This window comes from Notothenia rossii (genome assembly GCF_949606895.1).
Source record: "Notothenia rossii genome assembly, chromosome: 2".
Classification (NCBI taxonomy): domain Eukaryota; kingdom Metazoa; phylum Chordata; class Actinopteri; order Perciformes; family Nototheniidae; genus Notothenia; species Notothenia rossii.
Window position 1 is genome coordinate 1,411,807 of NC_136904.1, and position 17,704 is coordinate 1,429,510.

Genomic DNA, 17,704 nt, shown 5'->3' on the forward strand with positions numbered 1-17,704 from the left:
GGTGGCTCCGTCCCTGCTTTTGACAAATAGGTGTTCGATTGACATGCTAGATTGACTGAAAATTCTAAATATTGGTCATGTTAGTAGGATTGGGTAGGCGTGGTGTTACTTGTTGGTAGGTGGGTTGGGGGGGGGGGGGGGGGGGGGGGGTTCAGTGCCCAGGGGCCCCTGGAGGTACTAATCCGGCCTTGAGTCCAGCGGGCTGCTTGTGTTTCTGTTCATCAGGACCTCATAGGACCAAAAGACCCTGTGTGAACGCACTACGTTAGTCAGTAGACGTCCGACAACATGCACACTAACTTATATTGCAGCTATCGGCTATACTTTGGTTTAAATTGCGTGAATAAACTAGCTAGAGAGCTAAAGTTAATTACATTCATCCAATGTCAGAAGGATTACCTTTTCACAAATGTTGTAATGTTTTTCTTTCATTGCAATTTGAGTAAAACATTGAAGATATAACATTGTATTGTTTTCTTTTTACACTGACTCAGATATAATGAATAGACTACGTCAGTCGAAGCTCAGCTTTGGTAAGGAAGAGACAGGACAGGCATAGAGAAAGGGAGAGAGAGAAAGTGATGGAAGTCAGGGAGGAACTGCAAGTACAGTCACACAAAATAATGAAGGCTTAATAACCCCATCCATCCAGGGGCGGACTAGGGGAAAAAGAGGCCCGGGGATTAATTGACAGACAGGCCCACTTAATACGCGGCATGTATCGGCCGGCCGGCGACGAAAGTATGTTACTTAACAAAAAACCCTATGCATTTTATCTTATTTTGGACAATTACTCATATAGTAATCACATTACCGGAGCCCTTGAGTTGCCAAGAGCAAAAAAGTTACGGCATATATTTAGTGATTTTAATGTTAACAGATCATTGATGCAATAACATTTGGACCCAATTTGCCTGACTTGACGCATGGAAAGAAACATGGGCGTAGGAAGCATCCTCAATGTTGGTGAGACAATTTAACAGGGGTTGTGGGTAGGTGGTGAACCTCACCTCCTCTAGGGGGGTCCGGGGGCAAGCTCCCTCGGGAAGATTTTTTTTAAAATGTTGAAGTTAAATGCATCACTCTGGTGCACTTTGAGAGCAAAATTAGGGACTAAATCTATGGGGCTTGGACTGTGAGCCGTAGGGTCGCCGGTTCAAGTCCCCGACCAGACCTACATTTGGAGTGTGGACTTCTACTTGGAGAGGTCCCAGTTCACCTACTGCCCAGCCGTGGTGCCCTTGAGCAAGGCACCGGACATCCCCCCTCACTCCCATTGCTCCCCGGGCGCTGTACAATAGCTGCCCACTTCTCCTAGTGCTAGACTCCTGGTACTAGGATGGATTAAAAGCAGAGAACACATGTCACTGTGTGTGCTGTGTGCTCTGCATGTGTGACAATTAAAGAGGATTTCATCTCTCCAAATTCTTCTTCAACACCCATATAAAACAGAACTGTAAACAGATTTACTTTTTCTTTCAACATTTATTTGAACAGCAAGTGGTGGCAAAAGTGACTGCACCCAAAACAATAAACCTGCTAGCTAGCTAGCCTAAACTCAGTAACAGAATGTGGGCAACACGTTCTTCTCCACAGCCGCGCGACCTCTGAGTCAGACATCACTTCCTCCTCTTCTATCCTACGGGTACAGCCGTACAGCCACTCCCCCTGAACCCTGTTTCCCTGCCAAACCTACCCCCCCCATCCTACCCTATGCAAGCCCCTCCCTCTGAACCCAGGGCTCGGTACAATACTGTACACTGTATACACAAACTATACAAAAACGCCTTTACGCTTTGGAGCTTGTTTATCCATCTGTAAGCAACTGCCAGCTAGGTCTCTCAGTCACTCAATCCTGATCGTTCACTGCGCAGTGACAGCTGCTACGGGCCTGATGTGTGAAATTGAAACTGATAGATAGAACAAAGGTAGCCTATCAAAACAGCCCAGTGGGCCACACCCCACTGGGCTGGGCTGAGCTGGGCTGGGCCGGAACACTTACAAATGTGGGCCGGTAGGATTTAGGCAAAATAAAAAAGATTTATTTTATTTTATTTTATTTATTTTTGGCCCTCCGGCCCACACACAGCACCGGCCCACCGGAGAAACTCCCGGTATTCCCAATGGCCAGTCCGCCCCTGCATCCATCTATCTATCCATCTATCTATTGTTGACAGTTCTGCTGTGAAAGTGGCCTTGTCAGACCTGACCTTTGCCTCACCTACCTCTATTTAGCTTACCATTGATAAAAAGATGCTAAATTGGCTGTGAATTGAAAGGATGTATGTTTCCTTCTTTGTTGTTTCAGGCATATGAAACCAGGCATGTGAAGCTAGACAGAACATTCAGAACTTTTGACCTATACAGTACACACACACATTTTAGATGGTGCAATAAAAGCGTAAAAGTTCCAGCTACCATTCAGAGAAGGCGCTTGTGGACACAGGGTTGGCAGGACCCCCGGTAGAAGAGTATTCGGTGGGACCTCCAACGGCACAGGACATAGGGTTGGCAGGACCCCCGGCAGAAGAGTAGTCGGCGGGACCCCCAACGGGACAGGACATAGAGTTGGCAGGACCCCCAGCGGAACCTCCAACGGCACTTGAGTAGGGACTTGAGTGGAGACTGGAGAGGGGACTTGAGATGGAACTGGAGAGGGAACTCGAGAGGAGACTCGAAAGGAGACTTGAGAGGGAACTCGAGAAGTGACTTGAGAGGGGACTCGAGCGGTGACTAGAGAAGGGACTAGTGAAGGGACTAGAGGAAGGAATAGGGAAGGGACTCGAGGAGGGACTGGAGAGGGAACTAGAGGAAGGACTAGGGAAGGGACTAAAGGGGGGACTGGAGAGGGGACTAGAGAAGGGACTAAAGAAGGGACTAGAGGAGGGACTAGAGGAGGGACTAGAGGAGGGACTATGGCTGCTGGGGCCGGAACCAGGGCCGGAACCAAGGCTGCTGGGGCCAGAACTGGGGCCAGAACCCTGGCTGCTGGGGCCAGGACTGGGGCCGGATCCGTGGCTGCTGGGGCCAGAACTGGGGCCGGAACCGTGGCTGCTGGGGCCAGAACTGGGGCCGGAACCTTGGCTGCTGGGGCCAGGACTGAGGCTGGAACCATGACTCTTGGGGCTCGGGCTGCTAGTCTGGATTTGCGACTTCCTCTCTTAGGAGCCTTTTGGAGGCTCCGTGGACCTCCAAAAGCCATACGAGTTCTAGAGAATGGCTCCTGGACAGGAGCAGGAACTGGGGAAGAAGCAGAGGTGGACTTCAGATGGAACACGCCGAGACGTACGGTGTCAGGTTGGGAATTGGGAGGCAGGGGGCTAGCATGCCTGGGGCTAGCAGGCCGGGAAACACATGTCGGGAGGATTTCCATAATCCATAGGGGTGTTGAAAATAATCGTTTCTACGATGCATTGCGATGTGGACGTGGACGATTCGGTATCGATGCAGTAACGGAAGATAACCGATTAATCACGTGATAGATTTTCCGGCAGCAGCTGGACAATAAAGTTTTTTTTTTTGTTTTTTTAAACGTCACGGTAGCAACGTAGCATTGCATTGTGGGTTACCGAGCTAGTGCAATAATGGAGGGAGGCGAAAGAAGTAAGCAAATAATAAAAAAACGCTGTTAGTGTTCTGAAAGCAGACATCTGGACCCATTATGGGTTTTATTAACTAAAAGGGAAAAATGAACTGGAAAAGTCGCACGCTGTGTGTAAAGTGTGTCACACAAAAATAAAATACCTTGGTGGAAATAGCACTAACTTGAGGAACCACCTTAGCCGTTTTCACTGTGAGAAGCTAACGTCTGCATCCAAGAAAAAAGCGGACCCAGCCAGGCGAAGAATTGATGAGGTGCTGTCAACTTTTCCGCCCAACTCTGAGAAAGCGAAGAAAATCACCCAGTCGGCGCCAGCTTTCATAGCGAAGGACCTACGTCCTTATTAGGTCGTGGAAAACGTCGGTTTTCGCCACCTGTTAAAGACGCTGGAGCCACGGTATAAGCTCCCATCACGTAGCCACTTTACAGAAAATGTCATACCTGCACTCTACAACGGAACCAAAGCACAGGTAATATGGAATCAAATTAGGGTCAATAATATTCACAAATTATTTCACAGTCTGCAGTTGTATATCACCTGTTGTGCGCATGTGAAAAGATTTTGTGCATGTGTAAAAAAGTTTTGTGCACACAGATATAATTTGCTCGTGTAAAAACATGTTGCAGCTGTAGAAATATTTTGTGCGTGTGTGAAAAGTTTTTGCAGATATAATTTGCACGTGTAAAAAAGTTTTGCAGGTGTAGAAATATTTTGTGCAAGGATATTTACAACAGTGAGGTTTCACAAAGTCTGAGATACGGACACACAAATTTCCTATCTGTGTGTGCGAACCTGAAGTTACAAGCTACAAGCTGCTATTTACGAGTACGAATTTTGACCCTGTTTTTACGCCTGAGTATGCTAGCCAATCAGCACGTTGCCCACTGACTAGCCAATCGGGACGTAGCCCACTGACGATCCAATCATAGGACACAAGGTTCTAACGCGTTCGTTTTGCTGACCTGCGCCACTTGGAGCGTGCTTGCGGGAGTCAACATGGAGGAGCCCGAGGCGAACTCTTGTGGGACACAGGTGGGTTAATTACATGCTACCACGGAACATGCCACTACAGTTTTAATTAACTGACGTTACATCGTAATTAACTAAATATATCAAGACAGCTGTGCGTGCATCCCGGAGTTACTTAAATTGTATATTTAACGCTAGCTAGTTGATGTGGTCTTTGCTAATACTACTTTGTGCCACCCTCCTTTTTTGGGCTCAGTACTATCCCAACAAAGTATTTCCATTTACCTATATATAAAACAACATGGTAAAGCAGTAAAATACAGCTCATCTTTAAAAACGCAAATGTCATTTATTTGATGTATTTCCACAACCTCTTGTTGTCTTGAATGCAGCCTCTCCATCCCAACTCGAACAGCTGACAAAATTCTGGGTAGGGTGGGAAATCCCTACAGACACCTTGAAGGTCCGAGTTGTGAAGGGGGCGTACCTGAAGTCTTCCACATGTTTTGGCACATTGCATGTACCTGGGCACTTCCAAAACTATGAGGACTTTTCCAAGCATGTGGAGAGCTGCATTGCAACCTATGTTACAGGCTTTGGTCTAGTTTAGATACTGCTCATCAGTATGATTCTGTTGCAAAAAAAACATTGTTTCAGTGTTATGGAGCTTCTGCTTTTGTTCATTGGTGTAAAAAGGGATTTTGTCTTTGGTATTCTTTTACCTGAAAAGAGATCTCCATTTTAAGAATATCGACTCACAGAAACGAAACCTTTTGAGATTATTACTACTTCATTTGTTCCAGTGGTCAGCTCAAAATTGAACTTGAACATGACATTTTGTGACAGATACTATAACCTTTGCCTGGTACTCTTTTTGTACTGCATTTTGTTGGAAGGGCTGTTTGGATTGTGCCATATGTAGTTCTGGCACCTGGTTCAGGTAGTTGTAACCAATGGCATCATTCATTCTGTTAATAGAGTCAATATTTAGAAAATGGTCTATTACAGTACTTGTTATTGCTGATGTATTTACTTGAATCCTACAGCTCTTGTATCCAAAGATTCTAAGAAATAAACCATTGACCAGTGACTTTGGATGTTTGCTTCATTTCAATTTACCCACATTTTACATTTTTCACAACAATCAAAATGTGAATTATTATATTATATACCTTAAAATGTTCTGCGGCTAAAAAAGTAATTTCCATTCATAAACCACAGAACTGATCATTTGCTGTGTAAACATTTCCCCGGGGACTATTTTGAATGCAGGTTGAAGTCTCTGAAAATGATTTTTTCAAGTCGTAGCGGAATGAACAGAAGTCAATGTCAGGATGAAAGGTAGGGACATTATTGTGAGTTCTAAAATAGAACATTATACTACTACTGTAGTATCTTTCATGTAACAAGGAACTGCATTAGTTAGTGGAAAGCCATGTTATTCTAAGAGTAACATTTCAGGTTACTACAAATAAAGTAGGCCTCTAAAATTGAAATACATTTATTTTCCCTTTTCAAAATGAGAATATAACAGTCATGCCCTATATATATATATATATATATATATATATATATATATATATATATATATATATATATATATATATATATATATATATATATATATATATATATATATATATATTCCATCATCCTCTACCCAACCACCCCCACAAAAGTACCACGTATCTCCAGATGTGTTGGTGTTGAATGTTTGTGATCAACTGAAGGATGAAGTGTTACTTAAATTCTTCTTCAGCTAAATAAACTCTTTAAAAAGCCTCTTGGATCAGCTTGAAAAGTAGTCGTCACAAAGCTGAAAACAGGCTGTTTTTCTGACTTTGTAGAGATACGTGGTTCTCACAGGACAGAGACAAAGATACAAACACATGATGATCTTATAGAATATGATGCATTGATGGAGATTAAACTAGCCAACAGGATATAAAGGATTTAAATGCAACTAATTACTGAATACTTCTTCCACTGCTGAAAGTTAGTATGCATTATGCCTTATGCTTCCTGACTTGATTCAAGGACACCCTCTATGTAGTGAACTACAGCACTATAGATGTCTGCCCCAAAACACAATGAAGGAGCAGTAGGATTAAAAAGTTGATTCAGTCCTTCCAGTTCTTCGATGCCCAGGCGAGATGCCAGTTCAGGAACCTGTACTCCAATTTGATCCATGTCTGCAATTTCCACATCTGGAAAATGGATCCCCTGAAATAAAAAAGTAATCGGGTTAGTTAAAAATAATTACATGGGATGACACCCTAAAACAGTGGTCAGGAACCTTTTCTAGAAATCATTTGGCTCCCAACAAATACAAATTCTAAATTACTAATACAGTCCATTATTTATTATTAAATTATTTCCACCCCACTGATTAAATTGTTGTTTTGTCAATCTTGACATGAACACTAAACTAGATTTCAATCACTTGACATGCATTACTGAACTGTAATTTATTAAGCCATTTATTTAGTTTAAATGTTATCCTTGTACAGACCAAATAGACTAGTGCACTGCATATTCATTGCAGTTTTCAGGTGTTAATTTACCAGTGAAAGAAGTCAGCATCTTTTTTTCCTGCAATATTATTTTTGAGGCCTACAAATTCAAAGAAAAATAACAACAGTAGTTGTTTTCATTAGTTTTACATTTTTCGGATTGTGGCCTATGTCTTTGTATATCAACAAAACTATTCTATGCAACTGAAACTCAATGTTACATTGTGTTGCATAGCCCATTGTTGGCTTTGACACAAATTGTAATTCTGCTGTAGCCTGATTATGCATATGGTTATTGCTGTGTACTATTGGAAGATGCCTGGTAAAGTGAAACACAGTGGTCCTGGTAGGCTAAATTCCAGTTCCCGTGTGTTGCATTTTCATTATAATATTAAGAACAGTGTAAGGATTTTGTCAAATAAACATATAACCAAATACTAACATTGTTATGACTTCTAAAAGAAAGCAAGGTGTGCTAACATTGGCTTCCTCCACAATGGTGAATAAAACACAGAACTACAAAACAGTTTTTCCCTTTTACCTCGAAGTTGTCAGGAGGGCTGACAGGGCTCTGACTCTTCCCGATTTCCCACAGCTGGTTAGGAGTGAGGTTACGTTCTGTTCGGAGTGAATGGTTATTCCAGCCATCTGTGAATGTGTCAAGATCTTCCTGAATTCGGGGCAGAAAGACATACTGAGCACAGAAAAGGTGTGTGCAATTTGCTGGGTCGAGCAGGCCATCCTCCTCTAGGCTGTGGAGCAGATCGTAATAAATACTTGACACGACATTCCACACGTCACGCCACAGGCGCTCTATCCTGAAAGACAGTTGACAAAAATAAATGAATAAATGCAGTCCGTAAACAATTATCACACCTTTACGTTGCAAAAAATGCAAATAGTAACTCAATGGATTTTTCCCCATCCCTAATAACACTAATATGTACATTAATCTCAGCAACAACTTTTAGCACCATAATTAATGGCAGCACGTCACTATTAAGCGATACACTAGCAAAATATATTTTGACCAAAGAAAGCTTTATGACAGAAGCTACAACCATACACTGATATTACCTTTGATTATGAACACTTTTCCCTGAGATGATGCTTCCCCTGCTGCACCCACGAACGTCAAACATATGTGTGGCAATGTCCACATTTTCCACACTTTGGTCTCCTCTGACCCTTGACATGTACAACCATACAGATACCATGTTAAGTAATTTGACAATGTGAAATTTGAATCTCTGTACTCTTAGAGCTGGCTGTATCTCCAGTTTTCTAAGTACAGCTATAGCCATTTAACAAGCTTCACTATTGGCTCCTGGCTAATCCCCCAGGGAACCAGCAGTTTTAAAGATTTTGTTACCACAGAAACAAGAGGTTTTAGTATGAGACTGAAACATTCTTTATGGGCACATCACTGGAAAGACCTACACATAATATTGGGAATATGTCATGAGGTCATGTAAAGTAATATAAACAAGGAATGAATAATCCAATCTCATTCTAAGGCCATCCCCATAAGTGTCATCACTGGTAAAGTGTTGTTTCAGAAATGACATATAGGGGGTGCTAGGGCTTTCTGGGCCTTTGCTTAATAGGCACTATATCCCCAACTATCAATTTACAACTTTTCTTGTAAAACTTAGTGAAAAATCTGTTGATCATGTAGGCCTATAGACCTTTTTGAAAAGCAGCCATTTTGACATAAAATAGTAGGGTAAACACAGGTGTTACCAGTGATACTAATTAATGTTCTGTTCCATTCAGATCAAACAGTCAGGGTGCTGCTATTGTGCATGTTGGCTCACTGGAAAGGCTCTACTGCACTAAATAGAATGGAACCTTATATCAACTTAATTAATTTAACCTGTATTTACCTGCTAGTTCATGTCAATACGGCTGCCGTGACAAAAGTCTACCTTATTTTTATAAAATGGCCTAGACTGATACAAATCAGTGTTCTTTTAACTGTATCAAGTGCACCTGACATTTTTCTTCATATTCACTATTTCCAATAATCCAATGTTTACATGTAAAAAAAAACACACACAAAACAAGAAATAGCCTGTTACCTGGATGGAAATCCGTGTTTGTCCACAGCCTCAAGGAAGAACTGCAGAGCTGTTGAAGCCTTGTTGTTATTGGCTACTTGTAGGTACATGATCTATGAGAGCATTTATAGAAAGGAAAAAGTAAGCACCACAGAAACACAGTAATCAAATAACCTATTAATGAATTAAATACTGACCCCATACTGTATGTGCGTGATAATTAACTTTAAAAAATGGCCTTTAATATCAATTCACTTTTGGTCAATTGTAAAATAAACTCTAGGAAGCACTAACCTTTCTTGAAAATCCATCAATTCCACCAAATATTACCATACCATATCTGCAAAATAAAAAGGTATTAATTGCTTGATGTATCCACACCACATCTTGTCCCACCAAGTCCTTTGATGATTGAAATAATCTTCGTGTCCATCGCCAGACCCCTTTTTGTGGTGTTGTGCTGAATAACATGATGTGATCGGCGCCTACATAAGATGACCCGCACAATGTATAGTGAAATGTTTATCTTTGGCTACAATACTGCTTGTGTTTACATTATATAAAACAAAGCTGAGGAAGAGCATTTATTGTTAAAAATATGTTATTTGTGTCCTAAATATTGCTGATTGGTCTTTAAATGAATGAAGTAAGGCTAATTTTGGCCTGAACTCGAGCAGTGAGGCATGTGTTTCAGGTTAAAGCTTTTGAAGTTCTGCCCTTTTCATGCAAAAAAGTATAATGCATGGACTGTAGAGTATATGAAAAAAATATACAATTATATTTAAACAAATAAAATAATTAGATTGATAATAATAATAATAATAATAATATGATTGATTGATTTTTAAGAAAACATGAATCGCTCATCGTCTATTGCAGCGGGTTGTAAGGAGCATTTGTGTTGAGTAGGCCATACAGTTATTTATTATTGATTATAAAGATCGTATGGTTAGCCCACTTTACCGTTCCTTTTCTGTTCACTTATTTTCCAGCTGACGTGAACACAAGTCGGATTGGAAACTGAACCTTTTCGACCTTTGGCTAACTAACGTTACGTTACCTTCCTCTCCATATTAAATGCCCGGGGCATTATGTCAGGAAGCACCCGACAAAAGTGTTGCATTAATTTCTTTAACATTAACGTTACTCATTCAAACGGCACAACAACAACAAACGTTAATTTAGCCAACAGACTGTAGCTAGCTAAGACAATAGCAAAGACCACATCAACTAGCTAGCGTTAAATATAAAATATAAGTAACTCAGGGATGCACGCACAGCTGTCTTGATATATTTAGTTAATTACAATGTAACGTTAGTTAATTAAAACTGTAGTGGCATGTTCCGTGGTAGCATGTAATTAACCCACCTGTGTCCCACAAGAGTTCGCCTCGGGCTCCTCCATGTTGACTCCCGCAAGCACGCTCCAAGTGGCGCAGGTCAGCAAAACGAACGCGTTAGAACCTTGTGTCCTATGATTGGATGGTCAGTGGGCTACGTCCCGATTGGCTAGTCAGTGGGCAACGTGCTGATTGGCTAGCATACTCAGGCGTAAAAACAGGGTCAAAATTCGTACTCGTAAATAGCAGCTTGTAGCTTGTAACTTCAGGTTCGCACACACAGATAGGAAATTTGTGTGTCCGTATCTCAGACTTTGTGAAACCTCACTGTTGTAAATATCCTTGCACAAAATATTTCTACACCTGCAAAACTTTTTTACACGTGCAAATTATATCTGCAAAAACTTTTCACACACGCACAAAATATTTCTACAGCTGCAAAATGTTTTTACACGAGCAAATTATATCTGTGTGCACAAAACTTTTTTACACATGCACAAAATCTTTTCACATGCGCACAACAGGTGATATACAACTGCAGACTGTGAAATAATTTGTGAATATTATTGACCCTAATTTGATTCCATAAGGTAATGGCGTCAATGATCCAAGCTAAAAGAGTTGCCATAACATGTGATGCCTGGACTTCTGTCGCAACAGAGTCTTATTTAACAGTAACGGAACGGCACATTACATCAGTGAGGACTGGCAGTTTTTGTTGCATGTGCTGCAAACTAGAGCTGTTTACGAGCCTCACACAGGTGCGCATGTTGCGGAGCTACTGTCTCGTGTAGTGGAAGAATGGCAGCTATCAGACAAAGATGTCGTGCTGGTGAAAGACAACGCGTCTAATATGATCGTTGCAGCTGAAATCGGAAAATTCCCTCAGGTGAAATGCTTCGCCCATACACTGAATCTTGTGTCGCCTACTGTCCTGCCAGTGTTGGCAGGACAGGAGAGTGTGTGCACCAGTCTGCCTTGATCTATGAATTCATGTCCGTGACACTCACTGCTGCCCACAGCTGTTTTATAGAAGGAAAACCTCCTAAACTTCATGAAAGTGTTTTAACCACCCACCACCGTTTTTTAAACAGTCTGAATGAAACGGCAGCTCTCAGCTGTGTATTTACACAACTAATGGCCCATCAACCACAGCTCTCTCCCCCCCTCCCCCCTTGATCTTTCTTCTCCAGCAGCTAAATTAACTGTAGGTTACTCTGAGTGAAGAGCTTACAGTTAGAAACAACACTGTCATTGCAAGTGACCCTCAGTTAGTTGACTTTTATGTTCAACTGCAAAATTCGTTACTGATAAAAAAGGGCTTCTACTGTACCTAATTACCTTAACACTAGAACCGCCAGAGGTTTTTGTATAGGCCTACCTAAACCCATCAAATCCCGCTATTAGAATGCAATTTTTAACAACATAGGGTGCTACAAAACACACTTTCAGGAAAAGTCACGGACTTGGAGACTTTAATATTTTGTTGAAAAGTTACATTGCACACACACAACAACACATCACACAAATTGACCCGATTGGCGGTTCTAGTGTTAAATAAACTCACTAATTAATGAAACCAGTTCAATACGCATTATTCTTATTCTTATCATTCTTTATGAGCGCAGAAATAGTCTTAAAATCAGATCTCTTTTTTAAATGAAATCTGACGGCAGGCAGTTAGCTCTGATCACCTATGACAAATGCGCCGCACCTAATCGCTGGCCATTCAGCCACAGAGCTGCCTCTATACAAATCAAACTGTAGACGGTGTGAAAGCACCTATTGTTTTAAATAATGGTCTGAATGTGACCTGTGAGCCTTCTGAATTACCGTGGGACAGCACATTCTAAACTAAAATGTTCAATCAAGTAACATCTTATCTTATCTTAATAATATCTTCATATTAATAATAAATCATACAGTATGTGTCCGAAAGGGAGCAGGAGGAAGCAAACGATTGTAAAGGTAAAAGTATGAGCATAACAAATAAAGAAGTGTAATGTAAACATTTACATTATAATTATGATTATTTAATATATAAAGACTATATATTATTGAATTACAAGATTAGATATACTTTAGTTGATCTAAAATATTGATGTGTTCAAATGCTCTTCAAAACACAACTGAAAGTCCATGAAACTTGTCTTTCTGTATTTGTGAATGAAGCGCCATCTCCTGGTTAAAACCTGAAATTGAAAATCTGGCAACGCCCTCTTGGAAAATAGTGGGAGGGCTTAACATTCCTCTATACTGGTCTTTGGCAGGTCGTAGGCAGGAAGCTGGAGTCTGAAATTAGGTGCTACATCTGTAGGCCAGGCCTATACTATTTATTTCATTTCAATTTAATAAACATTTTGATATGATACACATGGTAGTTCAATGCTACCTGTTGTCACACTCATAATGATTTCTGGCACTTTTAGGATGTGCGATGTTATAGAGCAGAAGACAAAGAAGTGGTTTGATCGATTTGTAATGTACTTTCTATAGAATATAAAAAGTTCATATTTATCTGACTGATTGTATTAATTGATGAAAAAGTATCCAGTAATATTGAAAATTGAGGATGCAACGCATTGTTATGCACCGGGATATCAAACCGAATCGAATCGTGGAAAGGATAATCGAATCGTGGAAAGGATAATCGAATCGAATCGTGAAGATGCACAGCCCTAGTAAACACACAGCTGATCACCTGAGAGCTGCCGTTTCATTCAGACTATTTTTTTTTTTAAACGGTCAGATTTTAACAATGAACTCAATGTGTGATTGTTATAGCAGTAATATTAAACACTAATAATAGAGTAAACTATTAACAATGGTATAATATTATAGCCCGTTTGCCCGTGGGGAGATGACGAGGCTTCATTAAAAAAATATATCTTTAGCGAGTTTGGGCACGTTAATAACGTTTTTTTTTTTTGACAAATGTTTTTATTGTCTTTTTTCAGTTACAGTACAAAAATACAAAACAAAACACATCAATAGGCACAACAATAGGCATATAAGGCACTTGAAAAAAAAAATGCAGATATTAGTGGTATAGTGCTGGTTTGATAACTAACTGTTACATTGTGTTTTCCTACGAAACGTAAAGAATGAAAAACATTTTACAAGCATCCACATGTTCATGTGGACATCAGTTGTATCCCACATACAAGTATTTCCTCAATACATATTGTGATTTGTTAACAAAACAAAAAGCAACAAAACTAAATAAAGCAAGAACAACAGACTACCAAGCTGTCACGAAATCATCCCCCTCAAGAAACTGCATAAATGAGCCCCAAATCTTTACAAATGTGTTATATTTCCCTTTAATGGCATATGTAAGCTTTTCCAATGCAAGGCATTGCAGTAGCCCCTCAATCCAAATTCGTTTGCTTGGTCTATGAACAGACTTCCATGATAGTGCAATTTTATGTTTAGCTTCAAGAAGACAGAATATGACCATCTTCTTACAGCTATTGCTAAGCGTACAGCTTGTTGGGAAACGACCAAGAATACAAAGTTTGGGACAGAGTGGAAGTTGTTCCTTAATAAAGATGGATACAATTGTGATAACCTCTTTCCAAAAATCTTGAATGAGGGTGCATTGTTAATAACGTTTTAATGAAGTTGACTACAGTATATTCATATTTGTCAGTGCGTTCATGTAAATTCGGTACACAAACATAAATGATCGTGAAGATGATGATTAAAAATAGTTTGTTTGAGCCGGTCTGCATTTCCTGATGAAAAAACATAGCGATGTTTTTTGTAGTTGTAGTACGCCAACGTGGATTAAACAACATTATTTTTTAAAATAAAAACATGGTGATGTTTTTTAAATGATTACATGTCTCTTATTTAGCACAGAATATGATCCTATCCGTGACATATGGATCTTAACAAATATCCGCTATATCAGATACCTGTAGATCTATCAGCTGCTTATTTCACATGAGTTCCACTGTGGCAGCTTTTTTATCACGGCACCCCCTGGTGGATCCATGATCCACTAACACAAATAGTTTAAACATAGCAATCATCACTGTCTTCAGTGTCAGGTGAACTGATCTTTTTAATGAGTTGTACTTACAATTTAGTGAGAAACATGGGCTTGTGCTTCACTGAGGATCATGAGGCAAACTGCAGTTATTATACTTTGCGTTTTGAAATATGTATAACTCTGTAAATATAATACCCACACTGCTCAAATGTGTTCAGCTGAGCTGCTGGCTGGAGGCTCTGCATCTCTGATCTCCTCAGTTTGAGTTTGATGAAGCTGTGAGGACTGATGACCAACACACTTATGTCTTTTGACCTGACTACACCAAGTAAATCTTTTGTCACAAACACTGCAGCTGAATGGTTTATCTCCTGTGTGGATTCTCATGTGTTTCTTTAAATATCCTCTCTCTGCACAAGATTTCTTACAAATTGAGCAGATTAATGGTTTCCCTCTTGTGTGGATTTTCATGTGTGTCTTTAAATGTCCTCTCTCTGCAAAAGATTTCTCACAGATTGAGCAGCCAAATATTTTCTCTCCTGTGTGGAGTCTCATGTGTGTCTTTAAATGTCCTCTCTGTGAAAAATATTTCTTACAAACTGAGCACCCATATTTTCTCTCTCCTGTGTGGATTCTCATGTGCCGATTTACATTTCCTCCGTGTTTAAATGTTTTCTCACACAAAGAGCAGCCGAATGTTTTCTTTCCTGCACTACGTCTTGAATCACTGACAGGGTCTTGTTTATTTTTCTGAGAGTTTGAACCTGGTTCTCTGGTCTCCTTCCAATCAGCACTGTCTTCAGTGTCAGAAGAGTCTCCAGTGTCAGGTTCTGAAGAGTCTCCAGGGTTGTCCTCAGTCTCTGGTTGTAAATGTCTCTCTGGATCTGAGTTCCTGGCTGGTTCTGGTCCTCCACAGTCCTCTCCATCAGCTTCTGTTTTCAGGTGTTCAGTTTGTCTTTGATGAAGCTGAGAGCACTGAGGTTTCTCCTCATCATCTTCACTCTTCACAGGGACAGGAGTGAATGTGGACTTGGTGATATCAGCCTCCTCCAGCCCTTGAAGCTGCTCTCCCTCCTGACTGATCCAGAGTTCCTCCCGTTCCTCTTTAATGTGTGGGGGGGGCTCTGGGTCCTCCTGGTCCAGACTGGAGCTCCACTCCTGCTGCTCATGGTGAACCTCTTCTTTAACCACCACCAGCTGCTGGACGTCTGCAGGAAACAGGAAACACATATTCAGAGAAGCTGTAGAGTATTATAATTTAAATACCACGATTAACACTTGATTAACTTTGCAGCCCTTATCCATTCCTTATTTTAAATGCTTTTCCAGATGCCCTGGAGAGTTTCAGGACAACAGGTGAGTTAGTACTCTAGCTGATCTAAAACGTAGTTTCACTGCCGCTTAGCAAGGCGTCGGCCGTTCACGGAGTGTGAGGCCTTAGCGTTACAGTTTGTGTCCTGTCTGCAGAGTCGTTAGCTGAGAACTGGTGTTGGAGTTTCTCAGAGTAGTCGTTTAGCATCTCTCACCGCCTTGCTAAACCTGTACTTGGACTCATACAGGTGCATCTCAATAAATTAAATATCATGGAAAAGTGAGTTCATAACAGGAATTCAATTTATAAAGTTTAAACTTATACATCACATAGATTCATCAAACACAAAGGGATTATTTCCAGCGTTTTAATCTTGATGATTGCGGTTTACAGTTTATGAAAGCCAAAAAACAGCATCTCAGAAAATTTGGTAACACTTTATATTAAGGTACACAAATTAACCATCAACTAGTTGTTAATTAACATGCATATTAGCAGTATATTGGCTCTTTATTAGTCATTATAAAAACACTTATTAATGCCTTATTCTATATGACCATATTCTACAAGTACTAATCCATTAGTTGAGTTTTTCCTCAATAACCCTCTAATTAGTGCTTATTCATTTCAAGTAAGGAAGTTGTTGTACATGAGTTTTGGTCTTAATGGCTCTGCTCAATATGGGCCTAATAAGGCAGTAGTAACACAAGAATAGTAATTCTCTCATAATTACACTTAACAAATATGATCTATTCTTATGTAACAAGACATGAAACTCTAAGTGTTAATTGTGTCTAAATAACTAAAAATGAGGTATTTATATCTAAGAACATGTTCCCTATTCTAAAGTGAAGTCTTGTTCATAACCAATAAGCTAGTAGTTTGACTCTAATTGACCTGATCAGGTTCCCTATTCTAAAGTTGCCTCCTCTTCACACTTTTTAAATACATTAAAGCACACAACTACTGAAAGTAACCTCAACAGCACATGAACAAAGTAGGCACACGTTGAAATATCTGTTTTATTAATGAACCACTGAAGAGAGGTTCAGACACATACCAAAACATGTCAAGTTTCTCCAAGGCTGAGAACACATAATGCAGCCTGTACGTTTTAATAAAAACAGATTCATATTTTTCAGATTGTATGTATTTGTGATCATACTGTGTGACCTGCTTGTATGTACTTACACAATAGGTGTACTGTTCTCTCTATCTGTTGTACTGTCTCAGTGTGAACATAGATTAAACATCCAGCCAAACTCTTTTGAGAGCCAGGGAATGAGCAGCCATGCTCCTTTATTGACTTATTTGCAGTCCACTGACATTCAAACGGAGTGAAACTATACAAAAAGAAGTTACAAGGCACTTAATGATCTCATACATGCAAGTGTGACATACACAGATTAACACATGGGACCGCTAAGTGTAAACAAGGTAAATATAGCTAATGCTAGCTGTGCAATAAGCATGCAGGCTAGCATGTATGCTAACGCTACCGTGTATGCTAACGCTAGCGCGAATGCTAACGCAAATGCTAGCGCGAATGCTAACGCATTTTCTCATTGTGTTTAAACATCTCCACATGTCATCACATAAACACAATACATGTTACTAATCCTTACAGTGTAAGTGTAAGACTTACACTTACGGTCATTGCTTTCGGACGGACTTAACCCTTTTACTCTTCAGGTTGCATAGGGAAAATTAGTTGCAGTCTACTCATGGATGTCTACTGCCATGGTATTCAGTTCACTTTCTCCTACTTCCTGTACCCGGTTTCCTGTCTAACCCTCAGTACAAATTTTGCAAATATATAAATGTGTAAATATGAAACATACTGGTCAATATCACCTTGCTATTGGTAGCTGAACTGTCAATACCCCAAAACATATTCTTAGATATAAATAC

General features: G+C 40.2%; 3 protein-coding genes and 1 long non-coding RNA gene across 6 annotated transcripts in view; 2 read left to right on the forward strand and 2 right to left on the reverse strand.

Annotated features, from left to right (window-relative positions):
- Positions 1–17,704, forward strand: part of LOC307027944 (uncharacterized protein) — a gene marked incomplete at its 5' end in the record, with an annotated part of 249,562 nt that overhangs the window by 18,915 nt on the left and 212,943 nt on the right. The gene's annotated exons all lie outside the window — the stretch shown is intronic.
- LOC307026311 lies at positions 4,087–5,661 on the forward strand. The gene is made up of 2 exons (XR_013804378.1): positions 4,087–4,634; positions 4,964–5,661. It is a non-coding gene; the product is annotated as an uncharacterized lncRNA (long non-coding RNA).
- Positions 6,182–11,028, reverse strand: LOC307026192 (uncharacterized protein). 3 transcript variants are annotated; one of them, XM_079661382.1, is made up of 6 exons: positions 10,514–11,028; positions 9,439–9,484; positions 9,166–9,257; positions 8,162–8,272; positions 7,626–7,902; positions 6,183–6,794 (listed from the first exon to the last, which is right to left on the reverse strand). In XM_079661382.1, the coding sequence occupies exons 2-6, from the start codon at positions 9,475–9,477 to the stop codon at positions 6,585–6,587; spliced, it is 729 nt and encodes a 242-aa protein (XP_079517508.1). In that variant the 5' UTR covers positions 9,478–9,484; positions 10,514–11,028; the 3' UTR covers positions 6,183–6,584. The 3 variants fall into 3 exon arrangements, with proteins under 3 accessions (XP_079517506.1, XP_079517507.1, XP_079517508.1); XM_079661380.1 differs by lacking the exon at positions 10,514–11,028 and having other exon boundaries at positions 6,182–6,794; positions 9,439–10,487; XM_079661381.1 differs by lacking the exons at positions 8,162–8,272; positions 10,514–11,028 and having other exon boundaries at positions 6,182–6,794; positions 9,439–10,487.
- The window catches only part of LOC307025924 (uncharacterized protein), an 82,593-nt gene continuing 78,127 nt past the window's right edge, over positions 13,239–17,704 (reverse strand). The window contains exon 3 of the mRNA XM_079660911.1: positions 13,239–15,689. Coding sequence (XP_079517037.1) covers positions 14,686–15,689 — 1,004 coding nt within the window. The 3' untranslated portion in view covers positions 13,239–14,685. The remainder of the gene's footprint in view (positions 15,690–17,704) is intronic.

Excerpts from the sequence above, each read along its gene's own strand:
- LOC307026192 (XM_079661380.1), bottom strand. The coding sequence starts at position 9,615 with ATGTTATTCAGCACAACACCACAAAAAGGGGTCTGGCGATGGACACGA. Across the intron at positions 8,273-9,165 it reads AAACACGGATTTCCATCCAG|GGTCAGAGGAGACCAAAGTG; the intron begins GTAACAGGCTAT and ends GTACATGTCAAG. Across the intron at positions 7,903-8,161 it reads AAAAGTGTTCATAATCAAAG|GATAGAGCGCCTGTGGCGTG; the intron begins GTAATATCAGTG and ends ACTGTCTTTCAG.